At 38.0% G+C, this 22,605-nt stretch overlaps 2 protein-coding genes and 1 long non-coding RNA gene across 6 annotated transcripts in view; all 3 read left to right on the top strand.

The window, feature by feature from the left end:
- The window catches only part of LOC119494335 (flocculation protein FLO11-like), a 75,149-nt gene that overhangs the window by 19,420 nt on the left and 33,124 nt on the right, over window positions 1-22,605 (top strand). Inside the window, exons 5-15 of one of the 4 annotated variants that reach the window (XM_037780150.1) lie at window positions 2,372-2,683; window positions 3,703-3,762; window positions 3,859-3,933; window positions 4,164-4,223; window positions 4,318-4,392; window positions 11,485-11,532; window positions 11,850-11,924; window positions 12,705-12,791; window positions 13,021-13,039; window positions 13,693-13,769; window positions 14,395-14,479. In XM_037780150.1, coding sequence (XP_037636078.1) covers window positions 2,372-2,683; window positions 3,703-3,762; window positions 3,859-3,933; window positions 4,164-4,223; window positions 4,318-4,392; window positions 11,485-11,532; window positions 11,850-11,924; window positions 12,705-12,791; window positions 13,021-13,039; window positions 13,693-13,769; window positions 14,395-14,399 — 893 coding nt within the window. In that variant the 3' untranslated portion in view covers window positions 14,400-14,479. Of the gene's footprint in view, window positions 1-2,371; window positions 2,684-3,702; window positions 3,763-3,858; window positions 3,934-4,163; window positions 4,224-4,317; window positions 4,393-4,896; window positions 5,002-6,439; window positions 6,487-6,571; window positions 7,030-8,318; window positions 8,472-8,654; window positions 8,682-8,937; window positions 9,220-9,372; window positions 9,670-10,117; window positions 10,430-10,802; window positions 10,860-10,945; window positions 11,003-11,484; window positions 11,533-11,849; window positions 11,925-12,704; window positions 12,792-13,020; window positions 13,040-13,692; window positions 13,770-14,394; window positions 14,480-22,605 lie in introns of those variants that run through there. The other 3 variants (XM_037780172.1, XM_037780154.1, XM_037780164.1) reach the window with 3 other exon arrangements.
- On the top strand, window positions 15,027-15,627 carry LOC119494412. The gene is made up of 2 exons (XR_005208206.1): window positions 15,027-15,249; window positions 15,378-15,627. It is a non-coding gene; the product is annotated as an uncharacterized LOC119494412 (long non-coding RNA).
- Window positions 17,601-22,008, top strand: LOC119494372. Its single transcript, XM_037780216.1, has 4 exons — window positions 17,601-17,941; window positions 18,657-18,953; window positions 21,388-21,447; window positions 21,543-22,008. Exons 1-4 carry the CDS (start codon window positions 17,671-17,673, stop codon window positions 21,638-21,640), a joined length of 726 nt encoding a protein of 241 aa, XP_037636144.1. The 5' UTR covers window positions 17,601-17,670; the 3' UTR covers window positions 21,641-22,008.

The raw sequence follows: 22,605 nt of genomic DNA, 5'->3' as shown, positions 1-22,605 counted from the left end.
ACTTGCCTTTAATACCTTGAGAAATCGATGATATGTGTGGTCCCATGTTGACCTGCGAAAAGTCTTTGACACAATCGACTGTGGAATCCTTCTTTCCAGACTAAAAGCAACTGGCATGAATGAATTTTATCTGTCAGAGAGGGACCAGCAGGTTGAGGTTGGGGGGTGCCTCTCTGAGCCTTTGCCTATCACTTCAGGAGCCCCACAAGGCGGTGTCCTGGGCCTCCTCAATCTTTGTTTCTTTATGCAGATGATTAAGTTATTCTGACAGAAACAGGACATATTAGTTGATCATTTAAATACATTATGGATCTGATTTTACATGTAAGGTCATAGTTTATCTTGTTTGGATCAATAAAGCTACGGCTGAACTCTGACTGGGGATTGCTGTTCGTTTGTGAAACAAGACCCTGACACAAACATTGAAACACAAACTCCAAGAAGCACAAACTGGTGAGAGTCATCCTCTGGCTTGTGTCTTACAACTTCACTGACTTCCAGTGGAGGGTTTAGTCATATTTATTTATGATTTATACTGTATTTTGTAGGATGAAAGTCTCAGCTGCTAATTATTTAGTTCTTAATATTATTATTTTGAGAAGGTGGAGGACGTTAATAGTGTGACGTTTATAGTGTAGCAAAACTAAATCTTTACAGATTCAAGTCTAGCATCGGGTTCACATCAGGAACGGAAGTGCCACGCTATGTTAATTGTCGCACGAGCTGGCTGTTCGCACCAGAAGCACATTTATTCGTGCCGGTCAACAAGCGATTCTTCTCCTCAGCTGTTCACTATAGAGCTGTCTCTCTCTCTCTTGTGTGTGTGTAGTGTGTCTGCTCGTCTCTCTCGCTCTCTGTTAAGACACAACTAACAAATATATGGAATAAGTATGTAATTTAAAACCCACGATCACAAACGGCAGTGACACTAGACTGTTTATATAAATATAATGGATGGATTTCGAAATTTGATTGGGGGAGGGAATCGGAGAAATTAAAACTCCAGGAGAACAGCAGAGAGAGAGAGGAGGGAAGTCAAAGGTGTTCGTGGGATGCATATTTTTTATCATCTTATCAGAATCAGATCATTTATATCTCTTATAATATATAATTTATACCATTTATAGTAGATTATCAGTGTGTTTTCTTGCCAGATTTATATTTTCAGCTCTTCTTCCACCTAAACTGACAGTGAATCCACCGGTGATCACAGAGACAGAAACAGTCACTCTGGACTGTCAGACTCCATCATCTGTTCATGTGACTCCGTGTCTTTTTCGTGTTGTAAGAGGAGGACTTGGCAAAAGCCTCCCTTGTCGTCAGACACTGACAGGAACTGAGCTGCTTTTGTTGGTAAATCAGAGTTCACCTGCTGAGGTTAAAGTGACGTGTTTTTACCTTGTAATAACTTCATCTCCTGACAGTGATGCGTCCTCCATCATCATTCGACGTGAGTGAACACTGTTGCTACAGTATGAGCACATTTGGTTTGTGTCTTTCAGAAGAAGAAGAGATAGAAGATTTAGAATGGGCATCCTCTGCCATTATACATTTATCATCAGAAGTATTAATGCAATTTTCAGTTTTTTAATCCAACATATACTTATATTTTCAGCATCTCTTCCACCTAAACTGACAGTGAATCCACCGGTGATCGACGAGACAGACTCAGTTACACTGAACTGTCAGACTCCATCATCTGTTCCTGTGTATCAGTGTAATTTCTACACTTTAGGTGGAGGAACTGTCAATAGCTTCTCATGTCGTCAGACACTGACGGGAACTAAGCTGCTTTCGTTGGCACGTCAGAGTTCATCTGCTGAGGTTGAAGTGACGTGTCTTTACACTGTAAAGGTTGGAGAGAAAATGTATCCGTCTCCACACAGTGACACATCCTCCATCACCATACGCAGTGAGTGACTGTTTCTTACTTCTACTGATATTATTATGTCTTGATAAAGTCAAGACAAGTCAAGATCAGCACAAAAAAATGGTGTGGTATAATTTTTTAGATGTGAATTTGTTTTTAGTGGTTACAAACTATAAATCAAATAGAAAAACACTGATTTAGCAACCGTCCATTAAAATGACACATGTGGGCAAAGTTCTGCTTTTTCTTAGTTTGATAAATTGTTTTTTGATGCAATCAAATGATATATTTGAGTATACATTATTGCATAATATACTACATAAACACATCAGAATTATAGAACAGATTGTCATTTTAGTTGTTAAACATGATGTGTGTGGTGTTGTATGACAGACATCTGTAAACATCAGCACTGTTTGAAATCACAGACTCATCTTAAAGTGTGCTTGATATTATAAAATATTTTTTGTATTTAATGATTTTTCATTCATCTTTTTGTAGGTCAAAAACCCCAGATGACTCTTCAGCATTTTCCAGGTGACCAGGTTCTCTTTATTTGCACTCTGCCTGGATCTGCTAATCATGATACGAGCTGTAACCTGTACTTTGGAGAAGCAAGTGATCCAGTTACAACAACAACCATAAAGAGGAAAAGGAGATCAAACAATCAGTGGTTCTGCCAGTTTTATGTCACAATTGATGACTTGCTGAGACGTCTACGTGTAGTTCAACAAAGCGATGCCAGCTGTGACTACAGTTTGGGAAGTGAACCCAACTCTTTGTCTCCTCGTAGTGATGGAAAGAGCTTGACTGGTGAGTCAGAGAACACACGGATACACAAACTACAACACATAGATTTGTGAATTCTGACTGTAGACCATAGAACGACTCCATGTTTGTGTCTGTATTCAATTGAATGTCATTTGAAATGTTCAACTGTGACATTTTGTGGTCACACATACAAGGTTCATAATAAAATCATATACGATTTTGAGATTTAAATTTTCAGTAGGCAGAACGTTTTTGGCATCATTGGGCAAAAATTCCATAATAACCTTTCAGCATATTGTAATTCAAGCGTTCTGAGAGAAAACTAGACTTCTGCACCTCCTCATGGCTCTGTTTTCAGGCTTTAGAAAATTTAGTTCGTGACAGGAGACTTTGACCAATCACAGGTCATTTCAGAGAGAGAGCGTTCCTATTGGCTGTGCTCCGGCTGGTGGGCGGTGCTTGGTATTCCCTCAAGAGATCTCAACATGGCTGCCGGGTCACAAACTTTCTCATTTTACAGCTAAACAGTACACTACAAGATGTTTCTGAAAACATTTGAGGAGAGAAATAGTCATTACAGTAACAGAATATTGTTTCATATTTGATCAGCGCTGCCTAGTTTGACCGTTTGATCAGAGTTCGCGAGTGATTGACAGCTGCTCAGAGACGGCAGGCTCCAGCTCGGCTGTGATTGGTTGTTTTCCTCCGTTCTGTGAAATTTTGCAGACGCACCGGAGTCTGCAAGATTTTAGAGGACACCGGGGGACACAGAAGAATATGATTTTTTTCAGATTACCTGTCTCATGCACTACTGTCAGGATATAGTGACCGTTTTATAAAAATAACTTTTTAAAATCACATTTGCTCCATTTCTACCCACTGCTGCTTTAAGTCGACACACCAATCATCACATCAAAAACATACATACCTATGCATATACACATGTCCACAACTGTAATAAAAAAAGTAGTGTGGTTTCTAGTTTTGTGATGTGCAATTGCACAGATACGCTGTCCCACACCGTTGTCCACACAATCATTGTCCATCTTTCTTTATTGTAGATATTGTGGAAAAAGAGTCCCGCATGACGCAGACTATGCCGACATCTACCATGACCACAGGTAGGACATTATTCATTTAAATAGAAATCCAGAACATTATCACAAAGCCCTTATTATATTTGTTATTTTGAAGTTAAAAGATGTTTGTTTATTCAGCAGGTCTGACTGTTAGCAGACCTCATGCTACCGCTCCTGTAACTCCTCTAACTCCTCTAACTCCTGCAACATCAGGTAACACATTTCAGATATATTAAGTGTGACTTTGATTAATCACAGATCATACAGTATGTGTTTCTGAGTATTACGACTATTTTGAAATTCACCAGGTTGGACTGTTGTTACGTGAAGTGACACTGGTAGCGATAACTATATTAAGGAAGCAGTCCAGAACATTATTACATAGCACCTCAGTATTAAGTAGTTTGGAAATTTGAAGAGGTCTTTGTCTTTTTATTTGCCAGGTCTGACTGTTAGCAGGCCTCATGCTTCTACTCTGGTAACTCCTGTAAAACAACCATCAGGTAACAAAATTACAGATATTAAGTGTGACTTTAGTTAATTAAATGTGTTTCGGTATATTCAGTATTTTGAAATGTACTTTTGTTTATTCACCAGGTTGGACTGTTGGTACGCCAAGTAGCACTGGTAGTTTTATCTCTACTTCCCTAACATCAGTGAAACCAGCATCAGGTAATTATTCTGTTTTTCAATAATACACATGGTGTTTATATACACACTATATAAAGTAATATTGTAAAACACTGAATGTGTTTATAAAAAGTGATTATCTCTGTCAAAGCACATACCAAGCTGATGGTTGCTGAGTGGTTACTCAGATAGTGTGTGATAGAGATGCATGTGCTTAAATGTGAAGTTACCATTCCTATTGTGCAGCTGTAAGCCCACATTGTTCAAGTAAAATAACAATTTGCTGCTTAACATGTGTACCCCCAGTACAAAGGAAGATTATATATAGTTTTACTGTTAATATGTTTTTGTGCCTTCAACAAACAGGTACTAGTATGACTCCTATGAATCCAGAATCTACCGGTGAAATGACAGGTAGCCTACTAAAGATTCTTATTATTGCATCAAAATGGTGCTTGTGGTTGAAATACTGTAGTTATGCACAGTACATGTTAATGTTGTGAGAAGTGAGACTGACACTTGTTTGTGACTTCTATTGTTGCAAAGCAAAAACGTGGATATTGAAGTATGTAGCAGTTGCGGCTGGTTGTGGAGTAACTGTGGGCGTCGTCTGGCTGGTTTCTGCATTTTTCTGCAACAAAAGAAGAACTGGTGAGAACTATGTTGATTTGTTTGTCTAATGAAGTCAACATCTGTTTTTTTTATCTGGGTGTTCACACATACTGTTTTCTATTAAGAACTTTTATCTGCTTATTAAACTTATGTAAGCTCTATAATTGTATTTTTACAATCATTGCATTTTAAGATTTATTCAATTTGAGAGGATTAAACAACTACTCAAAAAATACAAATTGTTATAAGTTAGATTTAGCAAAAATGTTGTGCTCTTTAAAGGAAGCTTTCAAAGCATCAAGCAGCATTCAATTTTAGTCAGGAACAATAGCAAAAGTATAGCTCATAAGGAGGAGGTTGGTGAAAGGAGCTTCAGCAGCAAACTTCACTGGCGCAATTGTGTCAGGAGAATATCAGTGAGAAGTGTCATCTTATAATGGCCGTGCAGCCCGTGCTGATGCTGCACATCTGGTGATGGAACAACTGATGGTAAAGCATGAATGAAACACATGATGCCGGTCAGCTAATGCCAGAGCAGCTTCATTGCTTTGTCTGAACTAACACCTTTTGGTTACGATTGGCCACACAGTTTTCCTAGGCTCACACTCACATATACTTAAATTCTATTTGCAATTTCCAAGAAATGTTTGATGCAGATCCACATTTGTTCGGGTGAACAGAGTTCATGTAGCTCACAGCTACTAACACAACTATTGTGTAACTCATCAAGTGGCAAATAATAAACATGCACAAGCTAAATCTCACGCTGAAGGTAAATCATGCGTGCCGTGTGGGAGACCACCACCACCACACTGAGACAAAAATGACCTCCTTTGTTTGGGTCCAACTCTTTTTCACACGTGAAATATTGTATGAGAAGAGATGGTATAGAATTGTTCTGTATCGTGTGGAGACTCTCTCCAACCTACGTAGTCCATATGTACGGGGTACGCTTTAAGACACATCACTTGTGGTGGCGGGGTACAATTGCTGAGAACCAGATCATCTGGGGCCAGTTGAATGAGGCTCACCATAGGCACAGTTTGAACTTTAAGGTTGGGGTTCACCAAACAATCTAGAGGGAATGTGATGTTTACAACACAGAGAAGTCTAGAGCATTGGGATGCTGTGTGTCGTCTACATAATACACTATGTTTCAGTAAGTTCCCTAACTGAATGCAACGCGAGCGACCGTCAGTGACAGAATCAGTTTGATTGTTTTGCCTGCGCTGCGCAATGTGACGCTGTTTTGAGCTGATCTTTTGTCAGACATCCTGTTTCTATTTACTCCTGTTGCTCACTTGGAAAGCGCCGCAATTGACGAGGAACGGCTGATTCAAATTCTTGAATCCAATCAGATGGACTAAAGGCTTTTATTTTTATATACAGAACGACATTATTTGAGATACAAACCTTGCAATAAAATGCCAAACTTCATGGAAAACGATCATCTTACTTTGTGTGTCTTTCTCACAAGCAGGTCCCAAGGAAGTGAAAATGCGGCGGGAGTCTCAACATGACAATGTAAGTCTGACTAGAGGGACAATATTAAATAGATTCATCATATATATATTAATAGATGCTAAAGTTGATTTCTTTCTTTTCCCAGTTGGACATATACCATTTGTACTCCACCATCGCTGAGGAGCCTGCTGCATTAGCCCTGGAGGGTATGGAGTACAGCACAGTGCAGCTACACTGAAGCACAAAGTGTTTTATATTGTATAGAGAAAGCCTGCAGGATTGTTAGTAATGTAAAACTTGTGTTTAAAGTTGACTGGTATAATCTAGACTAATGTTAGACAGCTGTAATGTCTTCCTCAGATCAACCAAACGGTCAGATTAAACCAAACTTCTACTAACATTTTCCAAGTTTTACAGTTAGATCCAATTTTCAAGTTGTGTTTTATGATGTACAAATCACAGCGTGGGTTCCAAACTGCATTTCAATTTACCTTTTTTAGATTGAAAATGTATTTAGTTTTACTCATACAGTATATAACTAAAACAAACATTCACTTTACTCCTGTTTGTAGTTCTTGTCTTGTTTTATAACGTGTTTTCTGTATTTTTGTAACTGGATATATTGTCTGAGAACTTTGCGACCATACTTTATGAATAAATGTACACGCATTTACATGTTACTACTTCTGTATATCAGTTTTCTCAGGCATGTGGTTCAGAGTTATGTGGTCACCTTGACAAATTATGGCTGGATATATGAATATAACATTCTGAGATCTTCTTCATGCATCTTTAGCTCTTCTGAAATGTCTTCTGCTTTAAAACAAGGAAAAACTGGCAGAATAAAGCAAGTCAACATTTTCTGTTGTCTCTCAGCTATTTTACCTGTGTAACTTAATAGTCTGTGTGGCAATTAAAAGTGGAAATGGAGCGGGAGGTTAGTGGAAGTCAGAATTGTATTTGGCCATATTGTATGATTGTCTCTAAAAATTGGAGGTTGGAGGAGGCCCAGATGAATGTAAAGTTGGTCTGAAGTGTCAATTTAAAAAAAATTGGAAAGATATTGACAAAAAATGGCCCTTGACGCCCTATTGCATATTTTGCTTTCCAAAACAGAGATTGTGCATGCAATGGGAGGAGATCCAGATGGACATGAAGTTTTTTTTATATGTTTATGAAAAATAAATGCAAAAGCTATTGACAAAAATCTGAACAGCCCCTTGGCCCATTTGCGTGCACCTTTGAGACGGTCCCTAACTTTAGTTTCTTATTTTAGCATCTTCTCAGATGTTTTCTTCTTCAGAATGCATTACTCATATTACGCATATCTGAATAATGTATGTATTGGTGTACACAGTAAAAAGCTGCACTAAATAATTACTGTATTAAAGTATTTTGTCTTGAGACTAACTAAAGGTGTTTGGCTTCACAAGTCAGCACTAGTTCTGCCAGTTTAGAAAAAGCAACAAGTAAAAAAATTAAGACAATAAGAAAGCAACAGAAGGAATAAACAAACTTTAATTTCTCTGGCTAGTTCGGGCGGCTGTGGCTCAGAGTGTAAAGTAGGTGGTGGTTCGATCCCCGGCTCCTCCAGTCCACATATTGAAGTGTCCTTGAGCAAGGGTTAACCCCAAATTGCCATCGTCGTGTGAATGATTTAGATCCTGATGGGCAAAGTTTGCACCTTGCATTGCAGCCTCTGCCATCAGTATATGAATGTGTGTGTGAATGGGTGAATGCTGACATGTGGTGTAAAACGCTTTGAGTGGTCGTAAGACTAGAAAGACGCTATATAAATGCAACTCACCATAGCTAGCCAATACTGAAGATGTGATCTAAATATACAGATAATGTCAAGTGAAGCTGTGTTTCTGTGTCACTTCTGATGGTCGCTGTGGTTTTCCTGAGAACGTGTTCTGCAAAATGACGCTCTCTGTAAAAGTTCCCACAGTCAGACACACTAGTGTTGCCTTTAAAGGGTTCTTGGACATTCACGTTATTCAGCTTCATCATGGCCGGACGCCTGCTGTTAGTCGTCCTCATGTGTAAGTTAAACCTCTTGTCAGTTTCTTTCATTGTAAATGTAAGTAGATACACCAATACAGGTTATTTTATTCTATTTGCAAGATTAATTATTTATTGGTGTCATGTTTTATTAAACTTTTACATCAGGTTGAAAGTAATACAACATTTACTATATATTGGTTTATTGATTTATTCTCCAACAGATTTCTTTTCCAAGATGAAAGCAGAAGGTCAGTACCTGAGTTTAATATTAGTTTTCATGGCCAGGTGAACTGTTTAGTAAAGTCTGCAATTAGTTTGACAATTTTTACACACAGTTTGGCTGTATAGTACTTTTAGTCTTTTTTCCATCACACTTGCTCATTAGGAATTTTCTTATCTTAATTTAACTGTAAAATATCTGATAAAACAAACAAATACATTTATCATCAGAATAATTAAATGTGATTTTCAGTTATTTAATCTAACATATATTAAAATTTTCAGCTCTCCTTCAACCTAAACTGACAGTGAATCCACCGGTGATCACAGAGACAGAAACAGTCACTCTGGACTGTCAGACTCCATCATCTGTTCCTGTGTCTCAGTGTTATTTTCATGTTGTAAGAGGAGGACCTGGCAAACCCCTCCCTTGTCGTCAGACACTGACAGGAACTGAGCTGCTGAAGATGGCTCATCAAAGTTCACCTGCTGAGGTTAAACTGACATGTTTTTACCTTGCAATGACTTCATCTCCTGACAGTGACGCGTCCTCCATCATCATTCGACGTGAGTGAACACTACAGTATGAGCACATTTGGGTTTCAGAAGAAGAAGAGATAGAAGATTTAGAATGGGCATCCTCTGCCATTATACATTTATCATCAGAAGTATTTTATGCAATTTTCTGTTTTTTAATCCAACATATACTTATATTTTCAGCATCTCTTCCACCTAAACTGACAGTGAATCCACCGGTGATCTACGAGACAGACTCAGTCACACTGATCTGTCAGACTCCATCATCTGTTCCTGTGTCTCAGTGTAATTTCAACACTTTAGGTGGAGGAACTGTCAAGAGCTTCTCATGTCGTCAGACACTGACGGGAACTGAGCTGCTTTCGTTGGCACGTCAGAGTTCATCTGCTGAGGTTGAAGTGACGTGTTTTTACACTGTAAAGCTCGGAGAGAAAATGTATCCGTCTCCACACAGTGACACATCCTCCATCACCATAGTCAGTGAGTGACTGTTTCTTACATCTACTGATATTATTATGTCTTGATAAAGGATCAGCACAAGAAAAGTAGTATGGTGTAATATTTCAGGTGTGAAATTGTTTTTAGTGGTTACAAACTATAAAACAAATAGAAAAACACTGATTTAGCAACCGTCCATTAAAATGACACATTTGGGCAAAGGAATGCTTTTTGTTAGTTTGATAAATTGTTTTTATAATGCAATCAAATTATATATTTGAGTATACATTATTGTATAATACACTACAAAAACACATCAGAATTATAGAACAGAATTATCATTTTAGTTGTTAAACATGATGTGTGTGTTGTTGTATCACAGACTTCTGTAAACGTCAGCACTGTTTGAAATCACAGACTCATCTTAAAGTGTGCTTGATATGATAAAATAGTTCTTCGTATTTAATGATTTTTCATTCATCTTTTTTAGGTCAAAAACCACAGATGACTCTTCAGCATTTTCAAGGTGACCAGGTTCTCTTTGCTTGCACTCTGCCTGGATCTGCTAATCATGATACGAGCTGTAACCTGTACTTTGGAGAAGCAAGTGATCCAGTTACAACAACAACCATAAAGAGGAAAAGGAGATCAAACAATCAGTGGTTCTGCCAGTTTTATGTCACAATTGATGACTTGCTGAGACGTCTACGTGTAGTTCAACAAAGCGATGCCAGCTGTGACTACAGTTTGGGAAGTGAACCCAACTCTTTGTCTCCTCGTAGTGATGGAAAGAGCTTGACTGGTGAGTCAGAGAAGACACAGATACACAAACTAAACACATAGATGTGTGAATTCTGACTGTAGACCGTAGAACAACTCCATGTTTGTGTCTGTATTCAAATGAATGTCATTTGAAAGGTTAAACTGTGACATTTTGTGGTCACACATACAAGGTCCAAAATAAAATCATATAAAATTTGAGAATTAAGTCGACACAACAATCATTACATCAAGAACATACATACTTATGCATACACATCGCCACAACTGTAATAAAAAGTCTAGTTTCTAGTCTAGTTTCTAGTTTTGTGATGTGCAAATGCACACATATTCTGTCCCACACAGTTGTCCACACATGACACTGACAGGTTCAAATCCGTCTTTCTTTATTGTAGATATTGTGGAAAAAGAGTCACGCATGACGCAGACTATGCCGACATCTACTATGACAGGTAGGACATGTTAAATAGAAATCCAGAACATTATCACAAAGCCCTTTTTATATTTGTTATTTTGAAGTTAAAAGATGTTTATTCAGCAGGTTTGACTGTTAGCAGACCTCATGCTCCCGCTCTTGTAACTCCTGTAACATCAGGTAACACAATTTCAGATATATTTAGTGTGACTTTGATGAATCACAGATCATACAGTATGTGTTTCTGAGTATTATGACTATTTTGAAATTCACCAGGTTGGACTGTTGGTACCTCAAGTGACACTGTTAGCTATAGCTCTACTTCCCCAAACCAGCGTTAGATAATTATTCCGTTTTCCTACAATTCACATAGTGTTCATATACACACTGTGTACAGTAATATTGTGAAACACTGAATATGTTTATAAAAAGTGATTATTTCTGTCAAAGCACATACTAAGGTGATGGTTGCTGATTGGTTACTCAGATATTGTGTGATAGAGATGCATGTGCTTAAATTTGAAGTTAGCCTTCCTATTGTGCAGCTGCCAGCCCACATTGTTCAAGTAAAATAATTTGCTGTTTAACATTTGTACCCCCAGTACAAAGGAAGATTATATATAGTTTTATTGTTAATATGTTTTTGTGCCTTCAACAAACAGGTACTAGTATGACTCCTACGAATCCAGAATCTACCGATGAAACAACAGGTAGCCTACTAAAGATTCTTATTATTGCATGAAAATGGTGCTGGTGTTTTCCCTTTCCTTTCATATATTATCATATTGTGTTATAGTGTAGCCTATAACTCAGTGACATGGTGTCATATTTCAAGTGTTTTCTAGGGACTGCAAAAAAGGGAAAAACAATGATTCAACAACTTCTGTTCTCATTACAATACCTGTTTTAAAACACATCATCTAAATTGATACATTTGAGAATGAAGTGAACTACAACATCATAAACATCGTAATACAACTATTTCTGATTTTTAATGTTAATGTATTTGTGTCTTCCATTACTTTAGCTTTCACTGTTGCAGGTAGCTGGACCTCTGCTGACACAACTCTAATGAATCCAGCATCTGGTGATGAAATAACAGGTACACCTACATTTGAATTAGTTCATCAAATATATATATGGATAATTTTTTTTTGAGGTGAATCAACTTCTCAGTATGAACACTTGAATAGCCCTTGTAACTCATTAGGTCCTAAAAGTTGTAAAATGCACTAATAGCCGAATCAAGAGTTATTTTACTTCCTCCGTTTATGTGAATGAGACCCAGGCCGAGGCTGGAGCGAGGGCTGGGAGGCGGGGGTAAAGGTGCTCTATGAGCCCAATGGCTGCGGAAGATCGCCGGAAGATCCGGGTACTTCATCACTCGGCAGTCGAGCCATTTTGGCTTCATGTGCCACTGAGCAACTCTCATAGGTAGGGTATACTGTATATGCACCCATAGACTGATGAGCTGAATAAGCACAGCTGGTTCATTAAAGGCAGCTGTAATGACCCAGCTCACAAACATTTTTTGTTATATTTAAAGTATATTTTTGAACAGCAGGGTGTGCCTTGCAAATTCTTGAAAGCAGGTCATTAATCTATATTTAGTTTTCGATATTGAAACTGATTTGATATTTAATTATAAAAACAATATAGGACAGTTCTTGTGACCCAACATTACCTCTAGCACCGCCAATTTTTGCCCCAATACTAAGTTCATTCCATGAACACGTTCATATTGTTGGGTGTAATGAACATTACTATTTCTCAGGTCCAAGAGCAGGGCTGAAGGTTTTTAGACTTGTTGTTGTATTGTCTTCCATCCTTTATGTTAACACTGTAGGCAGGCACTTGTTAATGTCATCTTCTCTTAATGCAGATAAGATGACATTGATGATTGGAGCAGTTGTGACTGTGGGAGTCGTCTTGCTTGGATTGGTACTTCTCTTTACTCAAAGCAGTATTGGTAAGAATCAAACAACATTAACCATGTGTTCATTCTAAAACTCAGCTCCAGTTGAAGGAAATGTTTCATGTGGTTTCACATTGTTTTCAATTAAAGACAGTTTACATTAGTTTCTGGTGGCAAAATGTAAAAGAATGACTGCTACATCTAGTATCCCTGTTTATTAGGGAATATTGAAGCTTCCTGATATCAATAATCACTGGTTATATTATTTTTTTGCATTTTCTAGAGGAAGGTGTTTCCAAGAGGTAAGAAATCCTATTTCTCAAATATTAAACTTGAGTGAGACCCAGTATGTATCTTCTTTTCAATCATTGCTCTGGATTGTAGTCTTAGTTTCAGATATTCATTCTGTCAGTTGCTCAGGACGTCCATTCCTCTTCTGACTGCCTCTGAGCTGCTCCACCGGTACAGTTGCAGATTAAGTGCCTTGCTTGAGGACACATGGACATTTGGCAATAAAGTTCTTTGAGGGACCTTTCAAAACAGTCTGAGCAGCAGTGATAACTCTGCCTGGGAAACTAACACCTCCAGCACATTGAAAACATATATGAGGTAGCATACATAATTCAGATATCGCACTATATCCTTGTTAAGTCAACAAAAAGACAAAACTTAAATAATAAGCATAAGAGGGAGGATTTTGGAGTGGTGGAGCAGCAAGTAGGTGTTGACATGAAGGAATCAATACAGTGCTAGTGACAACATGTCAGGTTAGAAAGGTTTATTCCATATTTACCCGGCAGAACCTGAAATACACACTTTTCAGTGACATAATTTAGATGTTTGGGGAGAGTAATACAGTATATTCATTTGGAAATGTGTACTGTGCTTTTGCTCTCCTCTGTAATGTAGAAACACTCTTTACAAAACCTGTTTTTCTATTTCCCCCCCCATTTAGACCAAATGCAAACAGCACTGATTTGCAAGGTGGTTATGATGAAACCTTCAGTATCGTCACTTATCAATACAAAACTGGTGAGTTGCTTCTCTCTTCCTAATGTAGCATAAGGCTCATAGTAGGGCAATCAGGATATCAGACTTTCATTACATGGATATCGTGGTCAAAAGAATTCACAATAATAATATTTTTGTGATATCTATAGAAAAATTTAAATAATATTAATGCTATCAGTCAAATTAATTTTAAACTTTGTTCATTGTGTGTTTTGTCTCTTTTTTTGGCAAATAAATTACACTCAAAATACAAGTGTAGGGAGGTGGAGAGAGCGTCTGTGACCATAACTGTACATATAGATTTATTTAAGAGGCCCTGGATTATTTACACAATATTATCATATGTGTATTAACATGATATGAATATTTCATGTTTAAATATCACAGTTATTGTCAAAACCGGTATATCACAATGATGTTCATAGACATTGCCACTTGGTGGTGCAAGTTCTGCTAAAATGCTCTAGTGGCCATAATTTGAAGAGGCATAATATCCCATTACAGGTACAAAATGTGCATTCTTATATTTCAGCATGACAGATACTAAACATGTGCAACTTTTATATCTCGATAAATGCATAATGCTGGCAAACATTTACACTTCACTGAGGGCAGTTAAGTTATGTCTGTTTCTTTTTCTTCATAGAGTGACAACAACAACACCTCAGAGAGAACAGCTACATCAGCCCTGAGAGATGCAGTGTACAGCACTCCAAAGTCAATTTGAAATCAAAAAATATTTTTTCTTGCAACTTTTTACACTTTACTTTCTAATGTACAGTTGTGATGTTTACATTATTTACACCATTATCCCAAAGAGCAAAAACTAGAATGGTGTAATGGCTAAATTGGACTTCATGGAATTGATAGAAACAGAAGCTAGGTCAGAAGATATCGTGTTATGTGTTGCCTTGCTTTAAATAATAAAAACATTATACACAAAAAAGTCCCATTCATTTAAAAAGTTGAGGTTGAGTATATAGTGCTTTAAACACGAAATGTATTTTTGTACCAAAGTGCTTTACACAAGAGATTCACATACAGTATGTGTGACAGGGTCAAAAATGACTTGTGCATGTTTTATGTTTTATGGTTGATTTTATTCTATTTTGCATGTTTTATGGTTTTTATTCTATTGTGTGTTTTATCCCTGCATGTTGGTTGTTTTGATTGCTTTTAATACGTAAATTGAAGTGTTTTTAAGTCATGAACTGGAATGAGACCCATGGACAGCCACACCCCCAATCAAAGAGACTGATTAGGAGAGGAGCAGCAGGTGTGGCGGAGAGCCTGCAATTAGCAGGATGCAGCACAGGTGGAGAGGACACAAAAGGAGAGAACAGCTTGCAGCAGAGGAGAAGATCTTCAGTCAGAGACAGTCCAGAGACAGCAGTGCAGCAGAAAGGCCCTCCTGCTACTACCTACCAGCCCAGTGACCTGAGAGTCCTGTGAGACTACATGCAGCAGACCGTGTCCGCCAACGCAGATTCACTCAAAAAACGTAAGTACCCTTTGGTACATTTACGTGGCGGACACACTGAAAACAGACCAGGATAGCTTTTATCTGGAGTTGTGATAGCAAAGTAGTGGAGAACACACTACTGGTCCTGGTCTCTTGTTATTTCACAGTTTTGGACGGTGCTGGAGAGACGGGCAGACGGCTGTTGGAGTACGGGAGGAGCTAAGACGCGGACACGAGGAGGATCGCTGGAGTGGACTGAACTGGATTAAAGAGCCGGATTGGACTTGATTGGACTGGACTTTTTATAGGGTTTTTAACCTTGTTGCTAGTAACATTTTATTCCTTTTAGCTTTTAGATTAATCATTCATTTTTAGACCCATGCTATTTTAATTGCAATAAATCTGGTTTTAAATTGATTTAAACTTCTGCCTGTGTTTTTAACTCTGCTCCCCTGATGTAAAAGAACCTGAATTTATCAGAGTCCTAGGCTCCAAGTATTTCCTAGGTGGCGTTGTCAGCTCTAAGCAAAAAACATTAATTGTTAAAATCTAACGGGTACTTTAAGTTGCGGCCTTGCCATTGGCTGTTGGGCCCGGGCCGTATACAAATTCCTACAATGCACATACACAGAAAACACTGTAAAAACCAACTACAAAACATGATTTAACACAAAACAACAAACAGAATCAATCAATCAACCATTTGCAAGGAAACATAATTTTTAAGGTGACTTAAAACTCAGCCGATAAGACATTTTACCAACTAGAGGGAAGAACACAGAGCCTGTGTAGCATAATTTGGAAATATGAATTAAAATGCTTGAATACCCTGTACATTTATTGGAAATATCTGCATTTTTACTTCGAGCAGACCATGAACATGAACACAAATGTGAGCAGTTTTGTTTTTAATAACTGTTTTAGTGAAGACAGCCATTATATTTACTTACATTATTTCCTGGAGACTTACCAATTGGGGACTCGGCTTTTGTCTCCAATTGGACAAGCCGTCCCCAATTAATTGGTCTTTAGTCTGAAATGTGTCCCCAAAGGTGGCCTAAGTAGGAGCGCACACACACACTCACTCACACACACACACACACACACGTGTTTATAGGCTATATAATGACGTGAAAAAAATGTGACAAATGGGGACATGCCTTTCCCAAGGTCCTGGAGACTTGGGAATCACACGCACGCATGTACGCGCGCTCGCATGCATTGTGCAAAGACACAATGTGTAGGATTTGGCGGCATCTTGTGGTGTGGTTGCAGATTGCAACCAACTGAGTACCCCTCTGCTCACTCCTCCTCTGCGGCTCACGTTACTGTGATAACAGTACTGTGGTGTCTTTTCTGGGCTACTGTAGAAAAATGGCAGAGCAACATGGTGGACTCCGTGAAGAGGACCCGCTCCCTATGTAGATATGAAGTGCTCATTCTAAGTTAATGAAAACACGATTCTTAGTTTCAGGTGATTATACACTAATGAAAACATCGTTATGAATATTATATTCCATTCCTTTAAATAGATCCCCGAAATGTTACCCACTGTTCTGTTAAGAGGCCTCAAGTGTGTCGGATTCAGTCTAAATAAAATACAGGCTATGCTTTAAAAAGTAAGTCAAGTGTGTGTTTCTGTGTCCTGTCTGTTAATGAGGTTCACTTCTGGTGCTAGCTGTGGTTTTCCTGTGAGCAAGTTTAAAAGTGTAAAATGAAACCGCAGTACAGGAAGTCCATGTAGTCAGACCCACAAGTATCTTCTATCTGGACAGTCTTCTTCACCTTCATCATGGCTAGACGCCTGCTGTTTGTCATCCTCATGTGTAAGTTAAACCTATAGATTTTTTTCATTATTAATGTAATCTATCAGAAACTAATGCAGGTTAACATTAATATATAATGTCAGCCATTATGTACCAGCATGTTATCCACACTTATGTTTTGTCTTTTATATAGTTGGTGATTTCATGTTATGTGTGTTCCTATTACCTGTGTTGTTGCTCTGTGCTGTTTATTTGTAAACTGTGGAACTGCAGTGCAGAGTCTAAATCTAATCTAATTTTCCTAACAAATAATAAATATCTTGATCTTGATTCTCACCTCTGTTTAACATAATTAAACATTGGATGGAGTTTTAATATTCTACATTTTGTTGAAGGTATTAATTAATTATAATCATGTCTATTTATATTGTTAACTCTTTATATTTCCAACAGTTTTCTTTCACGAGATTCTAGGACAAGGTCAGTCTCTGTTTTCACTGTATGGGAAGTTTGGTGTAGTCTGCTATTGATTTGACTATTTTTACACATGGTTTTGTTGTACATTATATTTTTATTTACTTCCTCCACATTAATCAGTATTTCTCAGTTTGGATTATTGTCATATTAATGTAATTATTCAGTATTTGATATGTAGATCTCTTTCCTTTCAGCTCTTCTTCCACCTAAACTGACAATGAATCCACTGGTGATCACAGAGACAGAAACAGTCACTCTGGACTGTCAGACTGCATCATCTGTTCCTGTGTCTCGGTGTTATTTCTACACTTTAAGTGGAGGACTTACCGGAGTCTTCTCTTGTCTGCAGACACTGACGGGGACTGAGCTGCTGAAGATGGCACGTCAAAGTCCACCTGCTGAGGTTGAAGTGAAATGTTATTACACTGTAGATCTTGGAGAGAAAAAATATTCTCCTGACAGTGACACATCCTCCATCACCATACAACGTGAGTGAACACTGCTGCTATAATAATAATAATAACTTTATTTACATAGCACCTTTCAAAACAAGGTTAAAAAGTGCTTTACAATAAAAGCATGATAAAAGTAATTAAAGTTAAAGTAAAGTAAAGTAACTAGATATAATCATATAAATACAAGATAAAATAATGTAAATAAAAGTTACAACAATGCGCCATCAGTTAAGAAAAAGACAGAATATAAAAGTGACTCTTAAGAAGAGATTTAAAGGAAGATGCTGAGTTTGTTCCACAGTTGAGGTCACCTTTGTTGACAGGTTTGTATTTTGGAACTGTTAGTGGGCCTCATAGGGAGTCAGTAAATCACAGATATAGGCAGGAGCCAGACCATTCAAGGCTTTAAAAACAAGCAGTAAAATCTTAAAATCAATTCTAAAACTCACAGGTAACCAGTGAAGGGCAGCAAGGATCGGTGTGATGTGGTCGCTTCTCTTAGTACGTGCTGAAAGCCTGGCAGCAGTGTTTATACCAACTGCAATCTTTCTGTAGACTTATATTTTAAGAACTTGCTACAGTATGAGCACAAACAACAAAGTGACTCTCAACATGGGGTTCGAGTCCTCAAAGGAAGTGTTAGAAGAATATCAATGGGTATCGTCTGCCATTATAAATTCACCATCAGAAATTATGTTTTAAAAATTAAATTTGTAATTGTTTAATCCAACATTTGCTTGATTTTCAGCATCTCTTCAACCTAAACTGACAGTGAATCCACCGGTGATCACAGAGACAGACTCAGTCACACTGATCTGTCAGACTCCATCATCTGTTCCTGTGTCTCAGTGTTATTTCTACATTTTAAGTGGAGGAACTGTCAATAGCTTCTCATGTCGTCAGACACTGACCGGAACTAAGCTGCTTTTGTTGGCAGATCAGAATTCACCTGCTGAGGTTAAACTGAAATGTTATTACATTGTAAAGCGTGGAGAGAAAAATGATCCATCTCCACACAGTGACGCATCCTCCATCACCATACGCAGTGAGTGACTGAGTTTTTCCACATCTACTGATATTATAGTATTATGTTTCGATACAGTTTTGGCACAAGAAAAATTGTGTGGTGTAATATTTCAGGTATGAATTTGTTTTTAGGGGTTACAAACTGCAGAACAAATAGAAAAACACTGATTTAACAAACGTAAAGGTGATAGATATTTTTTTGGAAGTCTGATAAAAATCCCCACAGCACTTTATGACTTTATTAATACAGTTATCAACCAGGAAGTTAGCATCGATTGCAAAAATAACTCATATCTTGGTTTTAGGTCTCATTCCTGCAGCACTCTATTGGGACTGCGCAAATTAGACATGCATTAAAGGATGACTGCATCTGTTTTTAATTTCATGTCATTTGAAAATTGAGACAGTGTGCCATCAGAATCATAATCAAACATTATCACTGTATACTTATGCATATATACAAAATACAAATACACAAATAATAAGGCTGTCCCATGAAGTTGTCTTCAGAAATATTTATTTATTTGTACACACTGGAAATTTTTCAGCTTAAATCCATCCTCTTGGACAGAGAGTCAAGCATGACCCCAATGATGCCAACATACAGGACTGTCTCAGAGAATTAGAATATTGTGATAAAGTTCTTTATTTTCTGTAATGCAATTAAAAAAACAAAAATGTCATGCATTCTGGATTCATTACAAATCAACTGAAATATTGCAAGCCTTTTATTCTTTTAATATTGCTGATTATGGCTTACAGCTTAAGAAAACACAAATATCCTATCTCTAAATATTAGAATATTTCCTCAGACCAAGTAAAAAAAAAGATTGATAACAGTAAAACAAAATCAAACATTTGAAAATGTCCATTAATGCACTCAGTACTTGGTTGGGAATCCTTTTGCACGGATTACAGCATCAATGCGGCGTGGCATGGAGGCAATCAGCCTGTGGCATTGCTGAGGTGTTATGGATGCCCATGATGCTTCAATAGCGGCCTTTAGCTCATTTGCATTGTTGGGTCTGGTGTCTTTCAGCTTCCTCTTCACAATACCCCACAAATTCTCTATGGGGTTCAGGTCAGGGGAATTGGCAGGCCAATCGAGGACAGTAATGCCATGGGCAGTACACCAGTTACTGGTGGTTCTGGCACTGTGGGCAGGTGCCAGATCATGCTGGAAAGCTCTATGGAGATGAGGATTTCATTTTCCAGCATGATCTGGCACCTGCCCACAGTGCCAGAACCACCAGTAACTGGTGTACTGCCCATGGCATTACTGTCCTCGATTGGCCTGCCAATTCCCCTGACCTGAACCCCATAGAGAATTTGTGGGGTATTGTGAAGAGGAAGCTGAAAGACACCAGACCCAACAATGCAAATGAGCTAAAGGCCGCTATTGAAGCATCATGGGCATCCATAACACCTCAGCAATGCCACAGGCTGATTGCCTCCATGCCACGCCGCATTGATGCTGTAATCCGTGCAAAAGGATTCCCAACCAAGTACTGAGTGCATTAATGGACATTTTCAAATGTTTGATTTTGTTTTACTGTTATCAATCTTTTTTTTTACTTGGTCTGAGGAAATATTCTAATATTTAGAGATAGGATATTTGTGTTTTCTTAAGCTGTAAGCCATAATCAGCAATATTAAAAGAATAAAAGGCTTGCAATATTTCAGTTGATTTGTAATGAATCCAGAATGCATGACATTTTTGTTTTTTTAATTGCATTACAGAAAATAAAGAACTTTATCACAATATTCTAATTCTCTGAGACAGTCCTGTATAGTATGACCACAGATAGGACATCTTCTGTATTAAGGAAGCAGTCCAGAACATTATTACATAGCACCTCAATATTAATTAGTTTGAAAATCTGAAAAGGTGTTATGTTCTAGTTCACAGAAACGTGGACTCAAAAGCAGCACACCACGAGAGTCTTTAAGGGGGAACAAAAGAATATTTATTTTAACAAAAAAACAGGTTCCAGGTTGATCCAGGAGCAGCGTGCAGGAGTGAGCAGGCAGGTAGGTAGTAGCCACAGCTGGCAGATGAACAGACCTGAGCACAGAGCAAAACGAGGTAAGTCCAAATGATCCAAAAACGAGAGCAACAGCAAAAACAAGAGCAACAAATTTAGAGAGCCTGATTTAGGTAAATACCACGGAGGGTGACGGAATGATCTGGCGATGACTGGCAGGAAAACCGGGGTAGATATACTGCAGAGGTGTGTGTAGATTGGATGATTGTTCTCAGCTGCTCCAGCCGAGCCCGCCCAGAGGAGGAGGAGGAAGAGGAAGGCCACACCCCTCAACACACTGACAAACTAGACAAACCAGGGGAAAACACACAAGAGACAAAAGGACAGGGAAACATAGGAAACAAAAGGAAACCCTAGACTACAGGCAGTGATAACATGACAAAAGGTCTTTGTCTTTTTATTTGCCAGGTCTGACTGTTACCAGGCCTCATGCTTCCACTCTGGTAACTCCTGTAAAACGAACATCAGGTAACAAAATTACAGATATTAACTGTGACTTTGGTTAATTATACGTCTTTCAGTGTATTCAGTATTTTTGAAATGTACTTTTGTTTATTCACCAGATTGGACTGTTGGGACGCCAAGTAGCACTGGTAGTTTTATCTCTACTTTCCTAACATCAGTGAAACCAGCATCAGGTAATTATTCTGTTTTTCAATAATTCACACTGACTCTTTAAAAAATGTTTAAGTATATACAATATATTCACATGTACATTGAATATGTCTTAACAAAGCACATACCAATGCGATGGTTGCTGATTGGTCACTCAGCTAGTGTGTGATGGATATGCAGGTGTGAAGTTGGCCTTCCTACTGTGCAGATGCTAATCACATATTTTCTGATCTAGACAGCCCACAAAAAACTGACTGGGTTTTCTTATTTCACAGTTTGTGGGTTGGTAGGCACTCCAGATACCCAAATATACGTGCACAAGCACTGAAAAGTTTTTCATTATATGTCCCCTTTAATATTTGTTTAGTAGCAGTACAAACAAAGACAATAGTTTTAGTTAATATGTTTTTGTGCCTTCAAGAAACAGATACTTGTATGACTCCTATGAATCCAGGATCTGGTGATGAAATAACAGGTAGATACAATATTCTTATTATCACATTAAAATGTTAACATGCATTACTGTGGGTTTTTAATAACATTTGTGGCTATGCACTTGCTAGGTTTGAGAGTTAGTACACCTGGAACTAAAGATAGCTCTAACCCTGCAACCCCTCTGAAAACAGCTTCAGGTGAGTATATGTAATTCTTTAGCACTTGAATTCAGTGATTAAATTATGTCTAAATTACTCAGTAACTTTATCTCAGTAACAAAGCAATACTGTGCTTTCCATTTTATATATTTGGTGTGCACTGTTATTGGTGGTTGAAAGACTCGTTATCCTCATGTCTTCCTGTTTGTTAATGTTATGAGAAGCAAGACTGACACCTTTATGGCCTCTATTGATGCAAAACAGAAACATGGATATGGAAGTTTGTAGCAGTTGTGGCTGGTTGCGGAGTAACTGTGGGTCTGTGCATCTTGCTGGTTTCTGCATTTCTCTGGAACAAAAGAAGAACTGGTGAGAACTATGTTGATTTGTTTGTCTAATGAACTCAGAATCTATTTTT

Source organism: Sebastes umbrosus, chromosome 1 (assembly GCF_015220745.1).
Source record: "Sebastes umbrosus isolate fSebUmb1 chromosome 1, fSebUmb1.pri, whole genome shotgun sequence".
Taxonomy (NCBI): Eukaryota; Metazoa; Chordata; class Actinopteri; order Perciformes; family Sebastidae; genus Sebastes; species Sebastes umbrosus.
Note: the sequence above shows the minus strand (reverse complement) of the source record. Positions and strands in the feature narration are given on the sequence as shown.